At 47.3% G+C, this 15,763-nt stretch overlaps 4 protein-coding genes across 4 annotated transcripts in view; 1 reads left to right on the top strand and 3 right to left on the bottom strand.

Annotated features, from left to right (window-relative positions):
- Positions 1-4,218, top strand: part of AFF4 (ALF transcription elongation factor 4) — a 50,629-nt gene extending 46,411 nt beyond the window's left edge. Inside the window, exons 22-23 of the mRNA XM_084215763.1 lie at positions 147-213; positions 4,163-4,218. Coding sequence (XP_084071889.1) covers positions 147-213; positions 4,163-4,169 — 74 coding nt within the window. The 3' untranslated portion in view covers positions 4,170-4,218. The remainder of the gene's footprint in view (positions 1-146; positions 214-4,162) is intronic.
- Positions 841-2,465, bottom strand: LEAP2 (liver enriched antimicrobial peptide 2; the record flags this gene model as incomplete). The annotated part of the gene is made up of 3 exons (XM_084215800.1): positions 841-877; positions 1,831-1,982; positions 2,409-2,465. 3 exons carry the CDS (start codon positions 2,463-2,465, stop codon positions 841-843), a joined length of 246 nt encoding a protein of 81 aa, XP_084071926.1.
- Positions 4,219-6,713: 2,495 nt separating the features above from the next.
- Positions 6,714-7,785, bottom strand: UQCRQ (ubiquinol-cytochrome c reductase complex III subunit VII). The gene is made up of 2 exons (XM_084215697.1): positions 7,417-7,785; positions 6,714-6,955 (listed from the first exon to the last, which is right to left on the bottom strand). Exons 1-2 carry the CDS (start codon positions 7,568-7,570, stop codon positions 6,855-6,857), a joined length of 255 nt encoding a protein of 84 aa, XP_084071823.1. The 5' UTR covers positions 7,571-7,785; the 3' UTR covers positions 6,714-6,854.
- A 2,613-nt stretch (positions 7,786-10,398) lies between these two features.
- Positions 10,399-12,784, bottom strand: GDF9 (growth differentiation factor 9; the record flags this gene model as incomplete). Its single annotated transcript, XM_084215662.1, has 2 exons — positions 10,399-11,353; positions 12,351-12,784. 2 exons carry the CDS (start codon positions 12,782-12,784, stop codon positions 10,399-10,401), a joined length of 1,389 nt encoding a protein of 462 aa, XP_084071788.1.
- Positions 12,785-15,763: the final 2,979 nt, after the last annotated feature.

Below are 15,763 nucleotides of genomic sequence, written 5' to 3'. Positions count from 1 at the left end.
TATCTGTTTTGTGGGGCCCTTCTCCTCCCTGGAAGTGCATTTCTAGGCAGAATTTCTTTCCTTGATCCTGTTGCTCTGTGAAACAAAAGAAAAGTAGCATCCAGTGTGTGTGTCCAGACTTGCTGATATTTTTTTTTGTCTTTCAGCCTCCAAGTCGACATCCAGCACATCAAAACAGCATTTTGATCAATTCATTTTAAGACAGGAGAGAAGGTCAGTGGCAAAAGTCAGCCTAGGACATGTATTTAAGTAAATTTGATTAGAAGTAATTATAAGTAAATAGTTCTCATTCCACTTATTGCTGGATGTATTTAGGATATTGGAATTGCTATCAGTATTATCAGTTTGGCTCCCTGTTTCCAACAGACCTTTATCAGAGGGCTGATAAGAGCTAGATTGGGAGGGGATGGGGTCTGATCTACTTTATGCTCTTGCCAGGGGGATAAATGTCCAAAGTCTGGCTGGAACTGAGCCCCAGCTCTGCTCACCATCCACTTTGCTCAAGATACAAGGAAAACCAAGCTGCTTTACTGAATATATATTTTAATTCACACCTTCAAATAAATAATAGGAAGTATTACAAAAAAAAACAAAACAAAAAAAACCAAATGAGCAGGAGATGCAGAGTCCTTTTATTGAGCTTGGCCAGAGGCCTCCAGAGGCGTGGCTGGGGAGGAGGTGCTCTCGAGCTCCTTGAAGTCCTTTCATCAGCACATGTGACAGAAATATTAAATACTCTGCTTGCTCGAGGCCCTTGCAACTCCTGAGCAGTCCATAAATACATCCCAAGTGTGTGGAGCATGGTCAGCAGTAACAGTGCATGCTGTGCTTGGTGCCAGCTCATGCCGAGGCCGTGGAGAGGAGGCAGCGGTTTTTCCTGGGGAAAAAAACCATCGTGAGGCACTGAGGGCTGGGGCTGCCCTGCCAGGCTCTGCCAGGGGTCCCAGGTACTTCTTTGTGCCCCTGTACCAGCAGTGCTGGGTTCAGGCATTCTGCATTTCCCCTCAACTACTCAGTCTTGATTCATTTTTTGGTCTTTGCTTTCCATCAGAATTCCAAACATAGCATAGCAGCCCAACCACCCTGTCCTATTTACTTACTTATCCTGATAATTTATAATATAAAATAAGCTTATTTATAATAATATTCATTAATAATAGGATATACATATACTGTATGGTCTCTATATTATTATTTATTATATTGTATTTACCATACTATATATAGTATATTAATATTCATTAATAATAGGATGTACTTATCCATTACTGCTATTTACACATAGTAGAAAATGACTATTTTCTATCTTGTCTCCAAGTGCTGGTGTATGTGTACTGCAAGTGCTATGCAAAATCACCTTCCAGTCATTAATTAATAATTTTAACTAATCAATTTATATGTAGTTGTACAATTTGCTCATGCCTAATGAGAACTAAATAGCTTTTGATATTGTAGTTGCTTTTTAAACTATGAGCTTAAATAATCACCTTAAAGTGATTAACTTAGGGTAAGATATCAATACAGGCCTTTTCACTTTTCATTCGTACATGCTTTAGAAGGAAGGATTAATGGGCAGGTCTATAAATTGCCCAAAAGCTGTCTGGAGCCCTTTGTTGTCTTTGCCCAGCCGGGTTATTTGGGGTTGCAGTGAAAGGACTGGGGCTGGCACTCGGGAGACCTGGACTCTGCTCTGTTTGTTCTGCTTACTAAAGAGTCTGTTACCCCATCCCCATTCCTGGTATCTTTTTTTATGCACAGACCGACCTCTGGATCCCACCTGGAGGAGCCCAGGTGGGAGTTCCTGCTCAGGGCAGTGCTGAGTGTGCTTACCTGCAGAGCATGGTGAGGCACTCGCTGTTGTCCCTGCACGAGGCCCCGATGGGTCTCAGGGACACCCCTCTCCAGAAAGGCGTCATGCGCCGCTGCCGGGCACTGCGGGGCTGGGCCTGGGGCTGCCTCGGGGACAGGGACACGCCGTGGCTCTGAAACAGAGCAGGGTGACCGTCAGCACACGTGGCAGCTGCAGCGCTCCCTGTCCTGCTGCTGAGGTCAGCAGTCTTCATTTTAAGTGAAGCTTAACTTGAAATCTCTCTGGTTTGCAGATCGTGGCACCCTCTGGGTAAAGCACGGCTTGCAGCCTGACCCCAAAGAAATATCTACCCAAATTAGTGATGGTTTTCTTCTTCTAGGGAGTGAAGGCAGAATCACTGGCTGAGCTATGGCTCAGAGTAGCCCAGTATTCACTAGGTAGTAACTCTACATTTTTATGATGCTGAATCCTCTAAAAAGCCCTGCTGTCATGTCTTAACTCCTGCCAGCTGTCCATCCAAATCATGACAGCTTTTATGGACTGCCTGTCCCTTGAATTAGCCCTTTAAATAGTTTATTTCAGTATAGTCTCAGTTTACCTGGCTGAGCAGCAGTGAGCAGAGCAGAAGGGCTGCCATCACTTTCCACCAGTGCATCTTCCCAGCAGGAGTTGTCACTTGGAGCAGCCGTGGGCAGAGGAGGCACAAAGAGCTCCAGTCAGGACTTCCCAGGCTGTCAGCTACATTTTTATAGACTTCATTCTCTTATCGTTGCAAATCAGCTGCCAGATATTACAGGAGCAAAGTTCGCTTTGGAGCAAGAGGGAATTGCTAAGTCTACATCTGCTGCAGTGATCTGGTTCAAGGCCTGTCTCGAGCTAATGATTTACTCCTCTCCCACTTGTACTTTGTCTGCTCAGTTGTGCTGACCCCTTGTGCCAGCTGTTCCTTTTTTTAAAGCCCTCCTAAGATGTTACCAGAACTCCATGGTCTATTTGTAAGCAAAAGGGGGGCTGGCCCAAATTATTGTTGTCAAGATCAAAAGCCTAATTTAACTTCTGTAGCTCTGAGTTAGCCAACCAGGGGTAAGGGTTGTCTTAGCAAACTGATTTGGAGCACAGAATTGTGCTTTTGATTTGTTTCTCATTCTCGGTACATGAAAGAACCATAAGGAAGTTGCTTAACCTTTATTTCCAGGCACACAGTGGTCAAAAAGCAGGTGTAACATTTTCCAGCTGGGTTTGGGAATGTAAAATGTGTGATAACTCACAGAGCTCTTCCCCCAGGAATCCCAAGGTGTCAAAGATAATCATCTCTAGGTAGATAATGGAAGAGGCTGCTCAGGGCTTGTCTGGAGCTGAGGAGCTCCATGTGCAGACTGTGTTTTCATGGATGAACCATCTCTGCCCCAAGCTGTGTCACTCACCATCAGGCTTCCAGAAGTGCCAGCAGCTCCCACGGGCGTGGCGGGGCTCATTGTCATTGAGAGGAAAATTCATTTTTCCATTGTGCAGTGAGACTGCAGCAGCAGAGAAAGATGTGAGCACAGCTGGTACCTCTCATCTCCTTTCCCCTCTGCCTACACACCTGTGCCTGTCCCAGTGTCTCGTGGCCCCTCACTTGTGGGATCTTGTGGATCTTGTTGGATGGGGCTTGGAGCAACCTGGGCTAGTGAAGGTGGGGGGAACTGCAAGAGCTTTAAGGACCTTTCCAACCCAAACCACGCTGTGGTTCTGTCTGGCACCCACATCTGTCAGGTCAAGACATCTGAGATTGCAGAGTGATATAGAGAATTCCAATCTGTGTCACTCTGTATAGGTTTTGAAACACACTGTTTGAATTCAAGTAAATACTTTATAAAGTAGTAAGTGTATAATGAACTGTTTTAGCTAAATTGTAAATACAGATCTGGATGTCACAGGCTCTATTTCTCTGATTGCTTAATATGAAGGCACAAGTGCCAGCGTGGAGAGCAAGTGACTTAGATTAAGATAATGCTGCGATGTCAGATGATTACCCCTTAGCCCAAATTTCCCTGGGATGAAAAGAAAAACCTTCCCAGCACAATGTACAATCACTATTTGATCATTCCCATCATAGGATGGTTCTTACACACCTTCCTCTGCCCTACTTGTTTTGCTTCTCTGGGAGGAGGAAGCAAAATTTTCATTATTTCACCTTCTTATGAAGGAAAGGAAATGGGACAGTAAGTCATGGCAGACAAGTAGCTGAACTTAAAAAGTTTATTTTATATTTGGGTGGGAATGTCTCAGTTGTTTTTCCCATGGAATCCTTCTTTTTCATGTAACTGGTTTCTGCTGTTTCATGCAACTAATTTCTGCTGTTTCCATCAGGCACTAGTGCAGAACACAAAGGAGGACAAGCAGCAGGAGCCCTGACAACTTCCATGAATCACAGGGTTTGGAAAAGCAGCAGAGCCCTCTGTAAGTCATTGTCTCAGCTTTTCTGGCTGGGGAAGGCTGGTACTTTGTGATGATAGATCAGAATTGTTGTCTGTCCCTCTGGGTCACTAATAGCATCAGACTGTCCCTGTTAGGCAGCAAACTGCTTTGTGCAAGAAACGGGGGGGAAAAAAGAGTATAACTGAGCTGGTCCTTTCCATGCCCTCAATTCCCACAGGCCAGTAGGACCCCACAGCAGAGAGGTGAGAAAAGAAACACAAAATGTTGCTCTGTTGCCACTTCTAATAATTGCCCAAAGGAGAACAGAAATAAATGAGTAAAAACTTCTCAAGCACCTTGTTCAGATTCTGAAATGCCCATGGGTTGAAATCCCACTGTCACAGGGTTGGCAGGAGCCATCCCAGCTGGGAATGGGGCCTGCATCCGAAGAGGAGGTTGGCAGGACAGGATTAGGATAGGTGGGTACAGTTGCAGGATGGCAGGGCAGGGTCGGGATGGCTGGGAAAGTTTGGGGTGGGTGGCCAGGGTCACAGGATGGCAGGGCAGGGTCAGGATGGGGCAGGGGAAGGGACAGGGGACGGCAGGGCAGGCTGCTGCTGGAGCAGCTCGGTGCTGACCCTGTCCCTCCGTGCTGACCCTGCCCGGGGCCGGTGCGTGGCCGCGGTGCCGCTGCCCCTCTGTTTGCATTAGTCTGGCCCCTGGGCCAGGCACAGTTCAGCCGTCTGTGAGCAGGAGCAGGGAGCTCGTGAGAGGCCCAGGCAGCTGCTGGGACAGCACACGGTGACAGAGGTGCTGGGGCACAGCCGCACGGGGCTGCCACTGAGGCCACCCGGCTCTGTGGCTCTCGGGCACGGTGAGCAGGACACCATGTTCTGAATGAAACATCTCAGGAAAAGGGACTTTTATACGGCACACAATGACAGACATGGAGGAATGGCTTCAGACTGCCAGAGGCAGGGTTAGATGGGACATTGGGAATTGTTCCCTGGGAGGCCCTGACACACATTTCCCAGAGAAGCTGTGGCTGCCCCTGGATCCCTGCAGGTGTCCAAGGCCAGGGCTTGGAGCAGCCTGGGATAGTGGAAGGTGTCCCTGCCCATGGCAGGGGTAGCACTGGATGGGCTTTGAGGTTTCTTCTGGGATAAATCTGCCTCTATACATCTCTGCCAGCTCACAGCCACAGCAGCCATTTTGTTGCTCCCCACTTAAGCTTAAGCTGCCTAGAAAATAACAGTGACTCAAAATGCAGTTAAACACAAAATATTTTTGGGACAACTTGCGAGCACTGGCTGATTCTATTGCTACTTATGCCGACCTCAGGCTGTGCTTGGAGGAAACACAAGAGGCTGAGCTTGGTCTCACGTGCTCTGATCCCCAAAATACTCCAGCACGGAGCTATAAAAATTGCATCACCCCAGCTTCCTGAAGTGAGAGCCTGAGCATCATTGTCTTCCTGACAGCCCAGTCCTAAGCACACAGGGGAAACGTCATTGCTGCCCTGCAGATAAGATAAACTCCCAGGACAGCTCCAGGAATAGCACAACAGGAACACCAACGTGTTGCTCTGCATGGGCTGGGAGCTGGAGGCAGTCACTGGAACACTGGGAGAAGAAAAATAGGATAAAGGAACCAGCCAGGTGTTCTGAGCTTCCAAGAGTGAAGGTGTTTCTACACTCAGAAACACAGGGTGAATTTGTCACTCTGTGTCAACTTTATTACCAGCAGCTGATTTTTAATCATCTTCAGGCATTAAACAGTCTTGCTTCTCCTGGCAGTTTTTAAGAAGGTTCTGATGCAGTCACTTACCACTGATCAGATATCAGAGTGTAGTTAATTACCCAATTAACATTAGCATAACTAGGTAATTAGAATCATAGGATCAGAGAACAGCCCAGGTTGGAAGGGACCTTGGCAGATCAGCTGGTGCAGCCATCTGTGGGAAGGCAGCCCAGAGGAGGTTACCTGGCACCCCGTCCAGTCACCTCCTGAAACCGCCAGGCTGTTCCAGGGACGGATTGTTCTCACTGGAAAAATTCCTTTGTTGCACGGAGATGAAACCTCTCCTGGTGCAGCCTGTACCTGTTCCCCTTCATCTTCTGCCCTGGGCTCCTGTGAAGAGCGAACCTCCAGCCAGAGGTCAGGGTCCATCCCAAATCCCAAGCCACCAGCCAGCCCATCCAGCTTTAATCAATACCAAACCAGGGAGTGTTTGTTGTTCACAGATCTCAAGGCTGGAGGAAAAGCAGCGGCCCAGTGATGGGAAAAATAAAGGGGACAAGGAACAATTTCAAACCAGCCCCTGCTGCACTTTATAAATTCCTGTTTTCAAAGAAACAGGAATTACGAAGGCTGGAAGTGCTCTAAGATAAAACATCCGAGCACATGGAACTTCAGCCTGATTATCTGCCTGTACAGAAAGAACCAGACAAGGGATTTGATGCTCCTCATCTCAAACAGCTCAAGACACGGATTTCACACAGAGTCATGGGGCAAAGTTACAGTTTATTAGCCAAGGCTTATCTCCCTGTTAATCCCCTCCAGCCATGGGAACAAGCACAGCAGGTCCCCGGGGAGCTCCGGAGCCACGTGGGCACTGCTCGTGGTCACTGGGCACTGCTCGTGGTCATGGGCACTGGTCGTGCTCGTAGTCAGCCGGGTTCTTCCTCTTGAGCCGCTCGAACTCCTGTGTCCCCCAGGAATAAATGAGGTAACCGATGGCCAGGGCTGGCAGGGACAGAGGACAGGCACGGTCAGGGGACACCGGAATGAGGGGACACTGCCAGAAAGGGACACTCTCCATAAAAGGACAGTGGAACGAGGGAACTCTATTCTAAGGGAATAATGCAGCGAGGGGACACTGCAGTAAGGGGGCATTCACAAAAAAGTGGCATACGATGCAGTGACGGGACACCTACAAAAGGACATTGCAGGGAGGGGACGCTGGAATAAGGGGATTTCACCACTTGGGGACACTGGGAGAAGGAGATTTCACCACACGGGGACACTGGGAGAATGAAATATTCACAATATGGGGACGCCGCAGTGAGGGGACACTGCACCGCGCACAGCACCTACCTCCTGCGACCTAACAACATCCCACAGCCCCCACCGTGCCCCAGTGCCCCCCTCCCCAATTTACACTACGAAGGAGGTACAAAAAAGAGGGAATGCCCCCCTGTACTCACGGGGCACCACCTTCAACACCTGGGAGGCGAAGCGGCGGCCCACGTTGGGGATGCCGTGAGACAGGAAGTTGGGGAAGGCTTGCTGCTCGAAGGGCGACAGGCTGTAGGAGATGATATGGCGCACCCGCGCCAGGTTCCCGAAGTGCTTCCCCATGGCCGCGGCGTCCCCTCGGTCACCGCGCAATGGCCGCCGCCCGCCCCGGAACTGCCTCGGCGAGGCCTTCCGGGGCACCGCGAGCGGCGCTTTCCGTCTGCAATAAACGGTAGAGGCGGTGAAATACGTGTGTGATAAATCACGGTTACACTAAAGTGCGTTTTTAACAGGCGATTTGTAATAAATGATGTGCGCCATTAACGGGCCCTGCCCTGAGGGGAGGGGGGTGTCACGAGAGGCGCCTGCGCCGTGAGGGGCGGGGGGGCGGTGCCTCAGAGCGGAAAACCGCCAAAAATAAATAATGGAGAAAAAACCGCTTTGGTGTGGCGATTGTGGAGCTCCGATGGAAAATAAATAAGGGGCTGAGGAAAAAACCCACTTTAGTGTGGCGATTGTGGAGTTCCGATGAAAAATAAAAAATGGTCTGAGAAAAAATCCACTTTGTGTGGCGATTGTGGAGTTCCGAGGAACGCCGGAAGTGTCTGAAGCAGAAACTCGTGGAATTGTGGAAGAGTTTGCGCTGGAAAAGGCTTTTAAAGGTTAAATATCCCTCCACACCCCCCCTCCCCGCCATGAGCATCGTAAACAATATTAGAATTATTATTAGAATGTATGAGACACCTGCCACATAACTTAAATTACTATTAGACTGTACTAGATATCTTCAATGTTACTGGAATTATTAATAGAGTTTATAATTATTAGACTATATTAGATATATTCCATATTATTCGAATTGTAGAATATATTCAACATCAAACTTATTTCAATTATTGTTAAACTATATTAGAGATTTTCAACATTATTGCAATTAGAATATATTAGAATTATAATAGTATATAAGCTTCCAAATTAATGGATAATTATTAGAATTACTATAATAAAATTAATCATCTTCCACATAATTGAAATTATTAGAAGATACTAGAATTGTTAGGCATATTTAACATTATTGGAATTATTATTAGACTAGATGAGAATGGTTAGAATATTAGACATTTTCACCATGATTTGAACTATAGTAAAATTATTATACTGTATTAGACATTTTCAACTTTATTTGGATCATTATGCTATATTAGACATATTTGCCATTATTTAAACTAATATTACACTATATTAGATTTGTTAGAATATGTTAAATATATTCAACATTGTTGGAATTATTATTGTAATATATTACATAGGTTCAACATTACTGGAATTATTACATATATTTAATATATTATTAGTGAAGTATTAGACAATATTAAAGATGATACCTATTAATGGACTATTAGAATATATTAGGATTATTGGACTACATTAGACACATCATCATAATTAGAAGGATTTGTCTCAGCAAACAATTCCATTTATTTTCTTTTCTGGCAGGTGAGCAAAGCCAAATTCCCAGAGTTTGAAGGGAAAAGCAGAAGTGATACAATCCAAACTGACCCAGCTGCCCACAGTGCTGGCACCAGGATGGTTTTATGTGACACCAGGGTTCTGTTTTGAGTTTTTGGTGTCAACCACTTTGATTTCAGCAGTCAGAGACTGAAACCTGGAGCAGGATGTTCACTTTTAGGCAGATTTGTGCTCCAGGAGCTCTCCAGACACCCCACCATCCGTGGGTTCAGTGACCAGGTGAACCAGAGGGGCCTCTGGAAGTGCTCAGGATCTCAGGTAGGAGCTGGTTGGGTGGCTGAGTGCAGAAAGTTACAGCATTTATTTATTAATCCATTAGCAAGTCAGTGTTAAAGAATGCTCTGAACAAGTTTTACAAGATAGTTCTGCTCCACAGCCTTTAATTAACAAACAAAAAGAAAAATCCCCACTAAAGCTGAGAGGTTTTGTGTATGAATCCCAAGTCCAGGAGGAGAAAATAAATCACAATAAATCAATTACAGTAAAAATTTGGTGTGAAAGCATCTAGAGTTGAGACACTTGTTACCTACAGTTTTATTGTGAGAGGAAACAAAGCAGCAGCCCCACATTTCAGAATTTTAAACCCATTGAACAGCATTTACATCAACACATTTAAGGCTTTTAGAAGCCATTTTGGGAGGATTAAGCTTTTTAAACAATTCTTTCTACTTCAGAAGCCAGTGGCAGTGTGGCTCCAGTGGACAATCCTCTGCCCTCACCCCATGGACAGCTGCTCCTTATTCTTGAATCAAAGGAAGTCTCCTCACCTGATGCCAGTTGATACCAAAATAAGTGCCTTAAGTGTTCACAAATTACCCACAGCTGCCATTAAATTCTTACCCTTCTTTTAGCTGAGAAAGCCCAAAGAGTGCAACAGAAGAAAGGCAAAAAACAAACTGTTAATCTTTATGGAACTGTGAGGAAGGGTTTTGTCACCCTGCTTAGAAGACCTGGAATGTGGTAGGGGAAGAGAATGAAAAACTGAAGAAATAATTCTGACAATAAAGACTTCCTCCCCTTCCAGTCATTGCTGGAGATGCCACACACACGGTTTCTGTAGAGGCAGAGTAGCAGGCACTGCATGTCAGGTTATGTGTGACAGCCATTTATTTCTCTTTTTTTTAAATCTGTAATAAAGCAGCTTAAAAATAGACATTTGCTAGTTGAAACCCTTCCCCCATTTTAAATGCAAAATTCTCCCAATAAAAAGACACTATTTACATTTAATTGCACATTCTAGAAAGGCTGAGTGAGTACAAAAACCAGTGCTCTGATGTGAGCCCCCTTCTGCTAACTCGGTGCTAAATCCCAGCTCCTGGAGTTACAGCAGCGCTGCTCAGTCAGTCGTAGCTGCAGGCCCCTGAGGGTGCCAAAGCCAAACCTGTATTTGGGAGCGCAGAGGCAGCCCGAGCGGAGCGCCGCTAGCGGCAGGTGCACTTGGTGGCGATCATGTCCTCGTACTCCTTGTAGGCGATGGAGCCGTCGGGCTCGATGGTCAGCACGCTGAGCGGGCTGTAGGCCGCGGGCACGCACGAGGGCCGGGGCACCGCGGGGTCCAGCCGCTCGTAGATGAGGGTCTGCACCATGGTGTGCACCGGGGAGCCGTAGCGGTGGCCCAGGGCGCGGGGACAGTCCCCCCGGCAGAACTGGGGGCTGTAGCGGTGCGGGGCGATGATCCAGCGGTCCCAGCGCAGCTGGCTGAAGCTCAGGCGGAAGTTGTGCAGCTCGCACTCGTGCTGAGGGAACGCAAACTGCTTCAGGTGCTCGCTTAGGTTATGGGGTGAGGCGGCTGGGGCTGCTTTGGGATTCTCGTTCCTTCGCTGGCGAGAGGCCCTTTTACCCTGGGGATTGCCTTGGCCTCGGTCACCCTTTGGAGGATCCGCCGGCGGGCTGCTGCTTTTCCTCCCGTGCCCTAGTGAGCTCCCCCGGTGATAAGCTTGCTCGCTGGTGTCATTCAAATACAGCAGAAGGGAAGGGGGAACCAGTGTCACATTCACAGCGTTTCCCAATTTTGTGCTCCCTTGTGGGTCACCCATCAGACAAGTGAAGTTCAGAGCCATGTGCACGTTCCTCCTGTTCAAAGCAATCAGAGGCTGGAGGAAAGAAGTCACATCCATCTCCACCCATTTGCGTTTCCTAACGTCAAAGTGCAGGCTAAAAGCTAAAGAGTGGGAAATGCTGGGACAAACTTGGCTGGAAAAATCGTGTTCCTTAAGGGATAAACGGCATATGCAGGTAATAGAAGAGGAAATGGGAAGAGATGTGTCAAAGGAATAGAGCAAGACAGACTTGAGTAAGTGCTCCAGAGCAGTAACACGATCCAAGCTGAAGAGTAAATCCACCGAGTGAACATCTCCTGGGAAGGGAAACAGATTCCTGTAGTGTTAGTGTGTCTTATTTTTTGACCTAGACATAAATACTGTTGTAGTAGATAAGTTAAAATTTTGATGCCCTCCCTTACATTTACTATGTGAAATTTCTGCTTTGCTCAGGGACATACGAGTTAAAAATTAAGAAATTTTAAAAAAACAAAGAAAGCCCCTGATTTTAACAGTTATTAGATTCCATTTCTTTAAAAGAACCAGCACAGGAGGAAGTCAGCTGTTGTCTCCTTAGTGCTGGTGTGGGGTAACAGACCTCAACACTCGAGATGATACAAACCATGAACTCCACCTCAAAGGGCTGTTCCTGTGCAGCAGCACAATGCTTGTGTTTATCTGTCTTTCTAGTGAAAAATGCAAGTCAGGAGAACTCAGGTCACCTCAGCAGGATTAACACCCAATGATTTCTAGGTGCTGTTGTTGTGATCAGCCCACATTTAAGAAAGCCATAGAAGCGCCATAAGTTACAGTGTGCCCAGCCATCCCAGTTCTGAGCCTGATTTACAAGTAATTCTACTCTTCCCGTCAGGGTTTGGTCATGATTCTTCTCTAGCAAATGCACCAGGCAAGGAGAGGAGTCTCTGGCAGTGGGTTCTGGCAGTTTGGTACAAGTCTCCTACCTGTGCCGTAGTTCTTTGAAAAAAGCAAAACCAAGATGGGCTGTAGAAGGAAGTGTACTGCCCATTATACCTCAACATTTTTTCCACTTTTCTTACTTGACTTAGATCTGCTTGTGGCTTTTTCTGACTCATGAGGAGATGAGTCAGCCTGAAACATCAGCATGTCTTGTACATACCACTTGTGTGGTGTTCCCCAGCCTGTAATGTCTGTACCTAATGCCACTCAAGGAGAAGTAGGCTATGAAAAACTCCCCCAGTTTAGGAGAAGAGCCTCCAGGACTAAAATAGCAGCAGCGGTAAAGAAAGGAGGTATTTTTATCTGGTGCTGCCGGCACAGAAACCCCGCGTACCCTTCCCAGCAGCGCTGCACACCTACCTTTCCCCAGGTGCGCGGGGCTGCGCTCGCACTCCCAGCACGGGGTGAAGAGCCGCACCGTGTTATAGAGGCGGCCTCGCTGCGCCTTGGGGATGCCGTCCCTGGTGGCAGACATCCTGTACAGCCTCTTCATGTACCGAAGGGCCCTGGAGTCCGGCTGCAGCCGCGGCGCCTCGCTGTGCCAGCCCCGGGGGCCGCGGTCGTGCAGCACCTTGAGCAGGGGGGGCAGGAGGGCATGGGCCGGTGCCGCACCTTGGGGCAGCTGCAGCCCCGCGCTGAGCTGGCTGGCAGCATCCTCGGGAGCTGCCAAAAACCCAGGGCCCTCTACAGAGCCCCGCCGGCCCCTGGAGCGGGGCGAGCACTGGGTGCCAGCAGAGAGCCAGGGCAAGCAGCAGTACAAACAAATGCAAATCCTCCAAGTGCTCTCCATGCTCTTGAGGGCTGCAGATGAAAAATTACCTCCCTTCAAGTATTCGAGGAAAAACAAGAGTGCCTGAGCTCCATCCCTTATATAGGTTGCAGCTGTGGAATGTGAGGGAGGTTTCCTTCTGATTAGGAAACAAAGAGAAAGATCTGCAGCTGGTCCCTGAAACCACAGGTTCAGAGCAGTTGGGCTAAGCCTTGGCCCTGGGAGCTTATTATAAAGAGATACTAATTCTGAATTAACCTTTTTCACATGGGAAATTACAGGCTGGGAGCGAGTGCCAGCCCGCAGAGGGAGCTGGGGAGGCGTTAGTGCTGCCTGCTCTAATTAATCCTGGTTTATTTGCAGGAATATATAAAGTTAAATATTAGTGCTCTTAGCCTTTAGCCTTTCTCTGTGTGCTGGTGGAGAAGTTTTACCGGCTCTAAGCTGAAGAACCCAGCCCCCAGCTTCTCACTGGGTATAAAGTTGTGGGTTTTGTTAAGGAAGAAGGTTTGAGGCTGCTTTGGGAGCATCTTACAGGTGGTTTAATTTAGGGGTTATATCAGATGTTCTCCCTCTTGCCTTGGTGTGCTGCAGCAGAAAGCTGAGTTTGCCAAGCTTGTTACTATCTCTTTCAGCTTCCCTGGTATATTTTCCTGCCTGACAAGCTCTTGTTTACAAGCTGAAGAGCAAAGAAAGCCCTGAAGAATCAAAAATTGTGAAAAATTGAGAGTCTGCTGGTGTTACCTACCCTGTTTGCTGCCTGAGGTGAGGTTTGAGGTAACCTGCTGTACACCAGATTTGAGATATTTTTTCAGAATTTTTTTTATACTGGTCCTTCTTGCAGGATCTCTGCCATAGGTTTTCAGTTGTTTAAGGTAGGAGTAGGGAAATTGTTTCTCATTTTGTTCGTGTCTTGTTTATTTTACATTATTGTTGGATGTGGTTAAGGTGCAAGTCTGGTGCTGCAGACTCCAGAGCAGGGGGGCTGGAGGTTTTTTGTGATTGGGAAATACAACTTGTTTTCAGAAATCCTTTCTTGTCTAACTATATTACTTAGTATCAAGGTAGGGGCCAATTGTGGTGAGTCAAAAAGGTTGCTGAATTTACTTTGAATTACAGAATTTACTGAATTTACTTTGAATTATTCGTAGGAGGTATATGGAACAAAAAGCAATAACCCCAAGCTTTGCACAGCATCTGCTCAGTGCTGGCAGTGGCTCACTGGTGATTGGGCTGGTTCCCACTTCCATCTTCCCAAAATAAGCTCTATTTATTTTTATCTTAATGGGTCAGGGCTCCAGCTCCTAAGCAGAGCTGATGGCCTCAAGGGCATCCTTGAAGTTTAAACAGGGTTTTGACTCATTTTTATGGGGGCTTTTGGAGAGGGACAATCACTCTCTGTAGACTGCTTACAGACTTCCAAACTGCTTTTATGCAGGGCAATAAAAATTACTCCAATCACCATCCCACAGTAAGACTGGAGGCCTGTTGGGTGGAAAAATGCTTCTTCCTTCCCATTAGTATCTCCCCTAAACCCCAAAGCACTGACACCCATCTGTGGTGAGGCACACTCCCATTGTTACTGCTGGGTTTTAAGCTGCCTCCAGCCTTGGTGTGAATTTAAGCTCTTCTGGCATTTGCTGAATCATTTTATTTGGTTACAAAGTCGTGGCTGCAAGGTCAGTGCCTAACAATGAAACTAGTGAGTTCTCAGATGGTAAACAAGGGGAAATCCTTCCATGCTGGGACACAGCCCTGCCCTGGGCTGGGAACTGATGGTTACCCACATTTAGGCACTCCCACGTCTCCCCCACAGCACATGCACAGCAACAGCAAAGGGTGAATGAACCTTTAGGTGACTTTGTCCTGCAGGATTAAGGATGGCAAACCAGGTATATTTATATAGAAATAAATGATTTATCATGTTAGTGATAAGACTAAAAAGGCCTTAAACAGAATTATTTACTACCTAGTATGGGTAGCCAGAACTACTAGTATAGTACAGTGCACTAGTTTTGAAGCAAAAGTGAAGCATTTATATTAAAACAGTTATGTTGAGGCAAATATACTAAAGACAGCAAAAAGTATTAGCTTGAGAATGGTGTTACTCATCCAGACCAATGACTGTGGGCAAATCTCTTTGGCTCAGCCATGAGGAGTGGCCTTGAGTGGAGTCCCTACTCCAGGGAGGGGTGTGTTGGAAAACCTTTTGTTAAACAGTGGGCCTGGGCTGTCAGGCAGATGTGTCTGGGCCAGCTATGCCAGCTCAGCAGCTTTGGGTGAGGTGTCAATAGCATCACTTGTTTGATCCTTTATCAGGCACTTTATCATCTGCCACATTTTCACCTGGCTCCCAGGATGTTTAACTTTGGGATCCATGAATCAGGCTGGTTTTAGCATTATTCACCACAAAAGCAGCATGAACACCTTCTCTACTCACTGACAGCTTTTCAAGCAGGGCATTGTTTGAGTTGTTCCCCCCACTCCAGGCAGAGCATCCTGAGCAGGGACTGCACCCCCAGCCCACACCTGTCCCTGAGCCAGCCCCCCTCCCCTGGGGACACCACAGCAGTCACAGCACAGAGGCTTCTGCTAAAAAGCAGCTCAGAGGGGACAAGATCTGCTGAATGTCCCCTGCAGTGTCTCACTGACACAAAAAGCACTGAATACGAGTCTCGGGCTGCTCTGATTCTCTGTGCAGTTTGTTTATTTAACAAATTGTGCTGCCAAGTGTTCTCAGCAGAGCTGTCTGGGACCCCGGTGGAGCCTGGCCTGGCTGTGCAGCACAGACAGATTTTCCATTTGCCCAGCAGGAGCTTCCCAGCAGTTTCTCCCCACACTGCAGACCTGGGCACAAAATCACCCTGAACTCTGAATTCCCTGCTCCTGCCTGGAACTGCCTGGCAGGATTGCTGTGTGTCCAAGCATCCTCTCGTCCCTGGCCCATGTCACACCCTTCCCAAAGCACAGGTGCCATGGGGTAGGAGCAGGGTCAGCAGA

Source organism: Fringilla coelebs (genome assembly GCF_963513975.1).
Source record: "Fringilla coelebs genome assembly, chromosome: 15".
Lineage (NCBI taxonomy): Eukaryota > Metazoa > Chordata > Aves > Passeriformes > Fringillidae > Fringilla > Fringilla coelebs.
The sequence above is the reverse complement of the archived record's forward strand: the minus strand, read 5'-3'. Positions and strand labels throughout refer to the sequence as shown.

Excerpts from the sequence above, each read along its gene's own strand:
- UQCRQ (XM_084215697.1), bottom strand. The coding sequence starts at position 7,570 with ATGGGGAAGCACTTCGGGAACCTGGCGCGGGTGCGCCATATCATCTCC. Across the intron at positions 6,956-7,416 it reads GGTGTTGAAGGTGGTGCCCC|CCCTGGCCATCGGTTACCTC; the intron begins GTGAGTACAGGG and ends TGTCCCTGCCAG.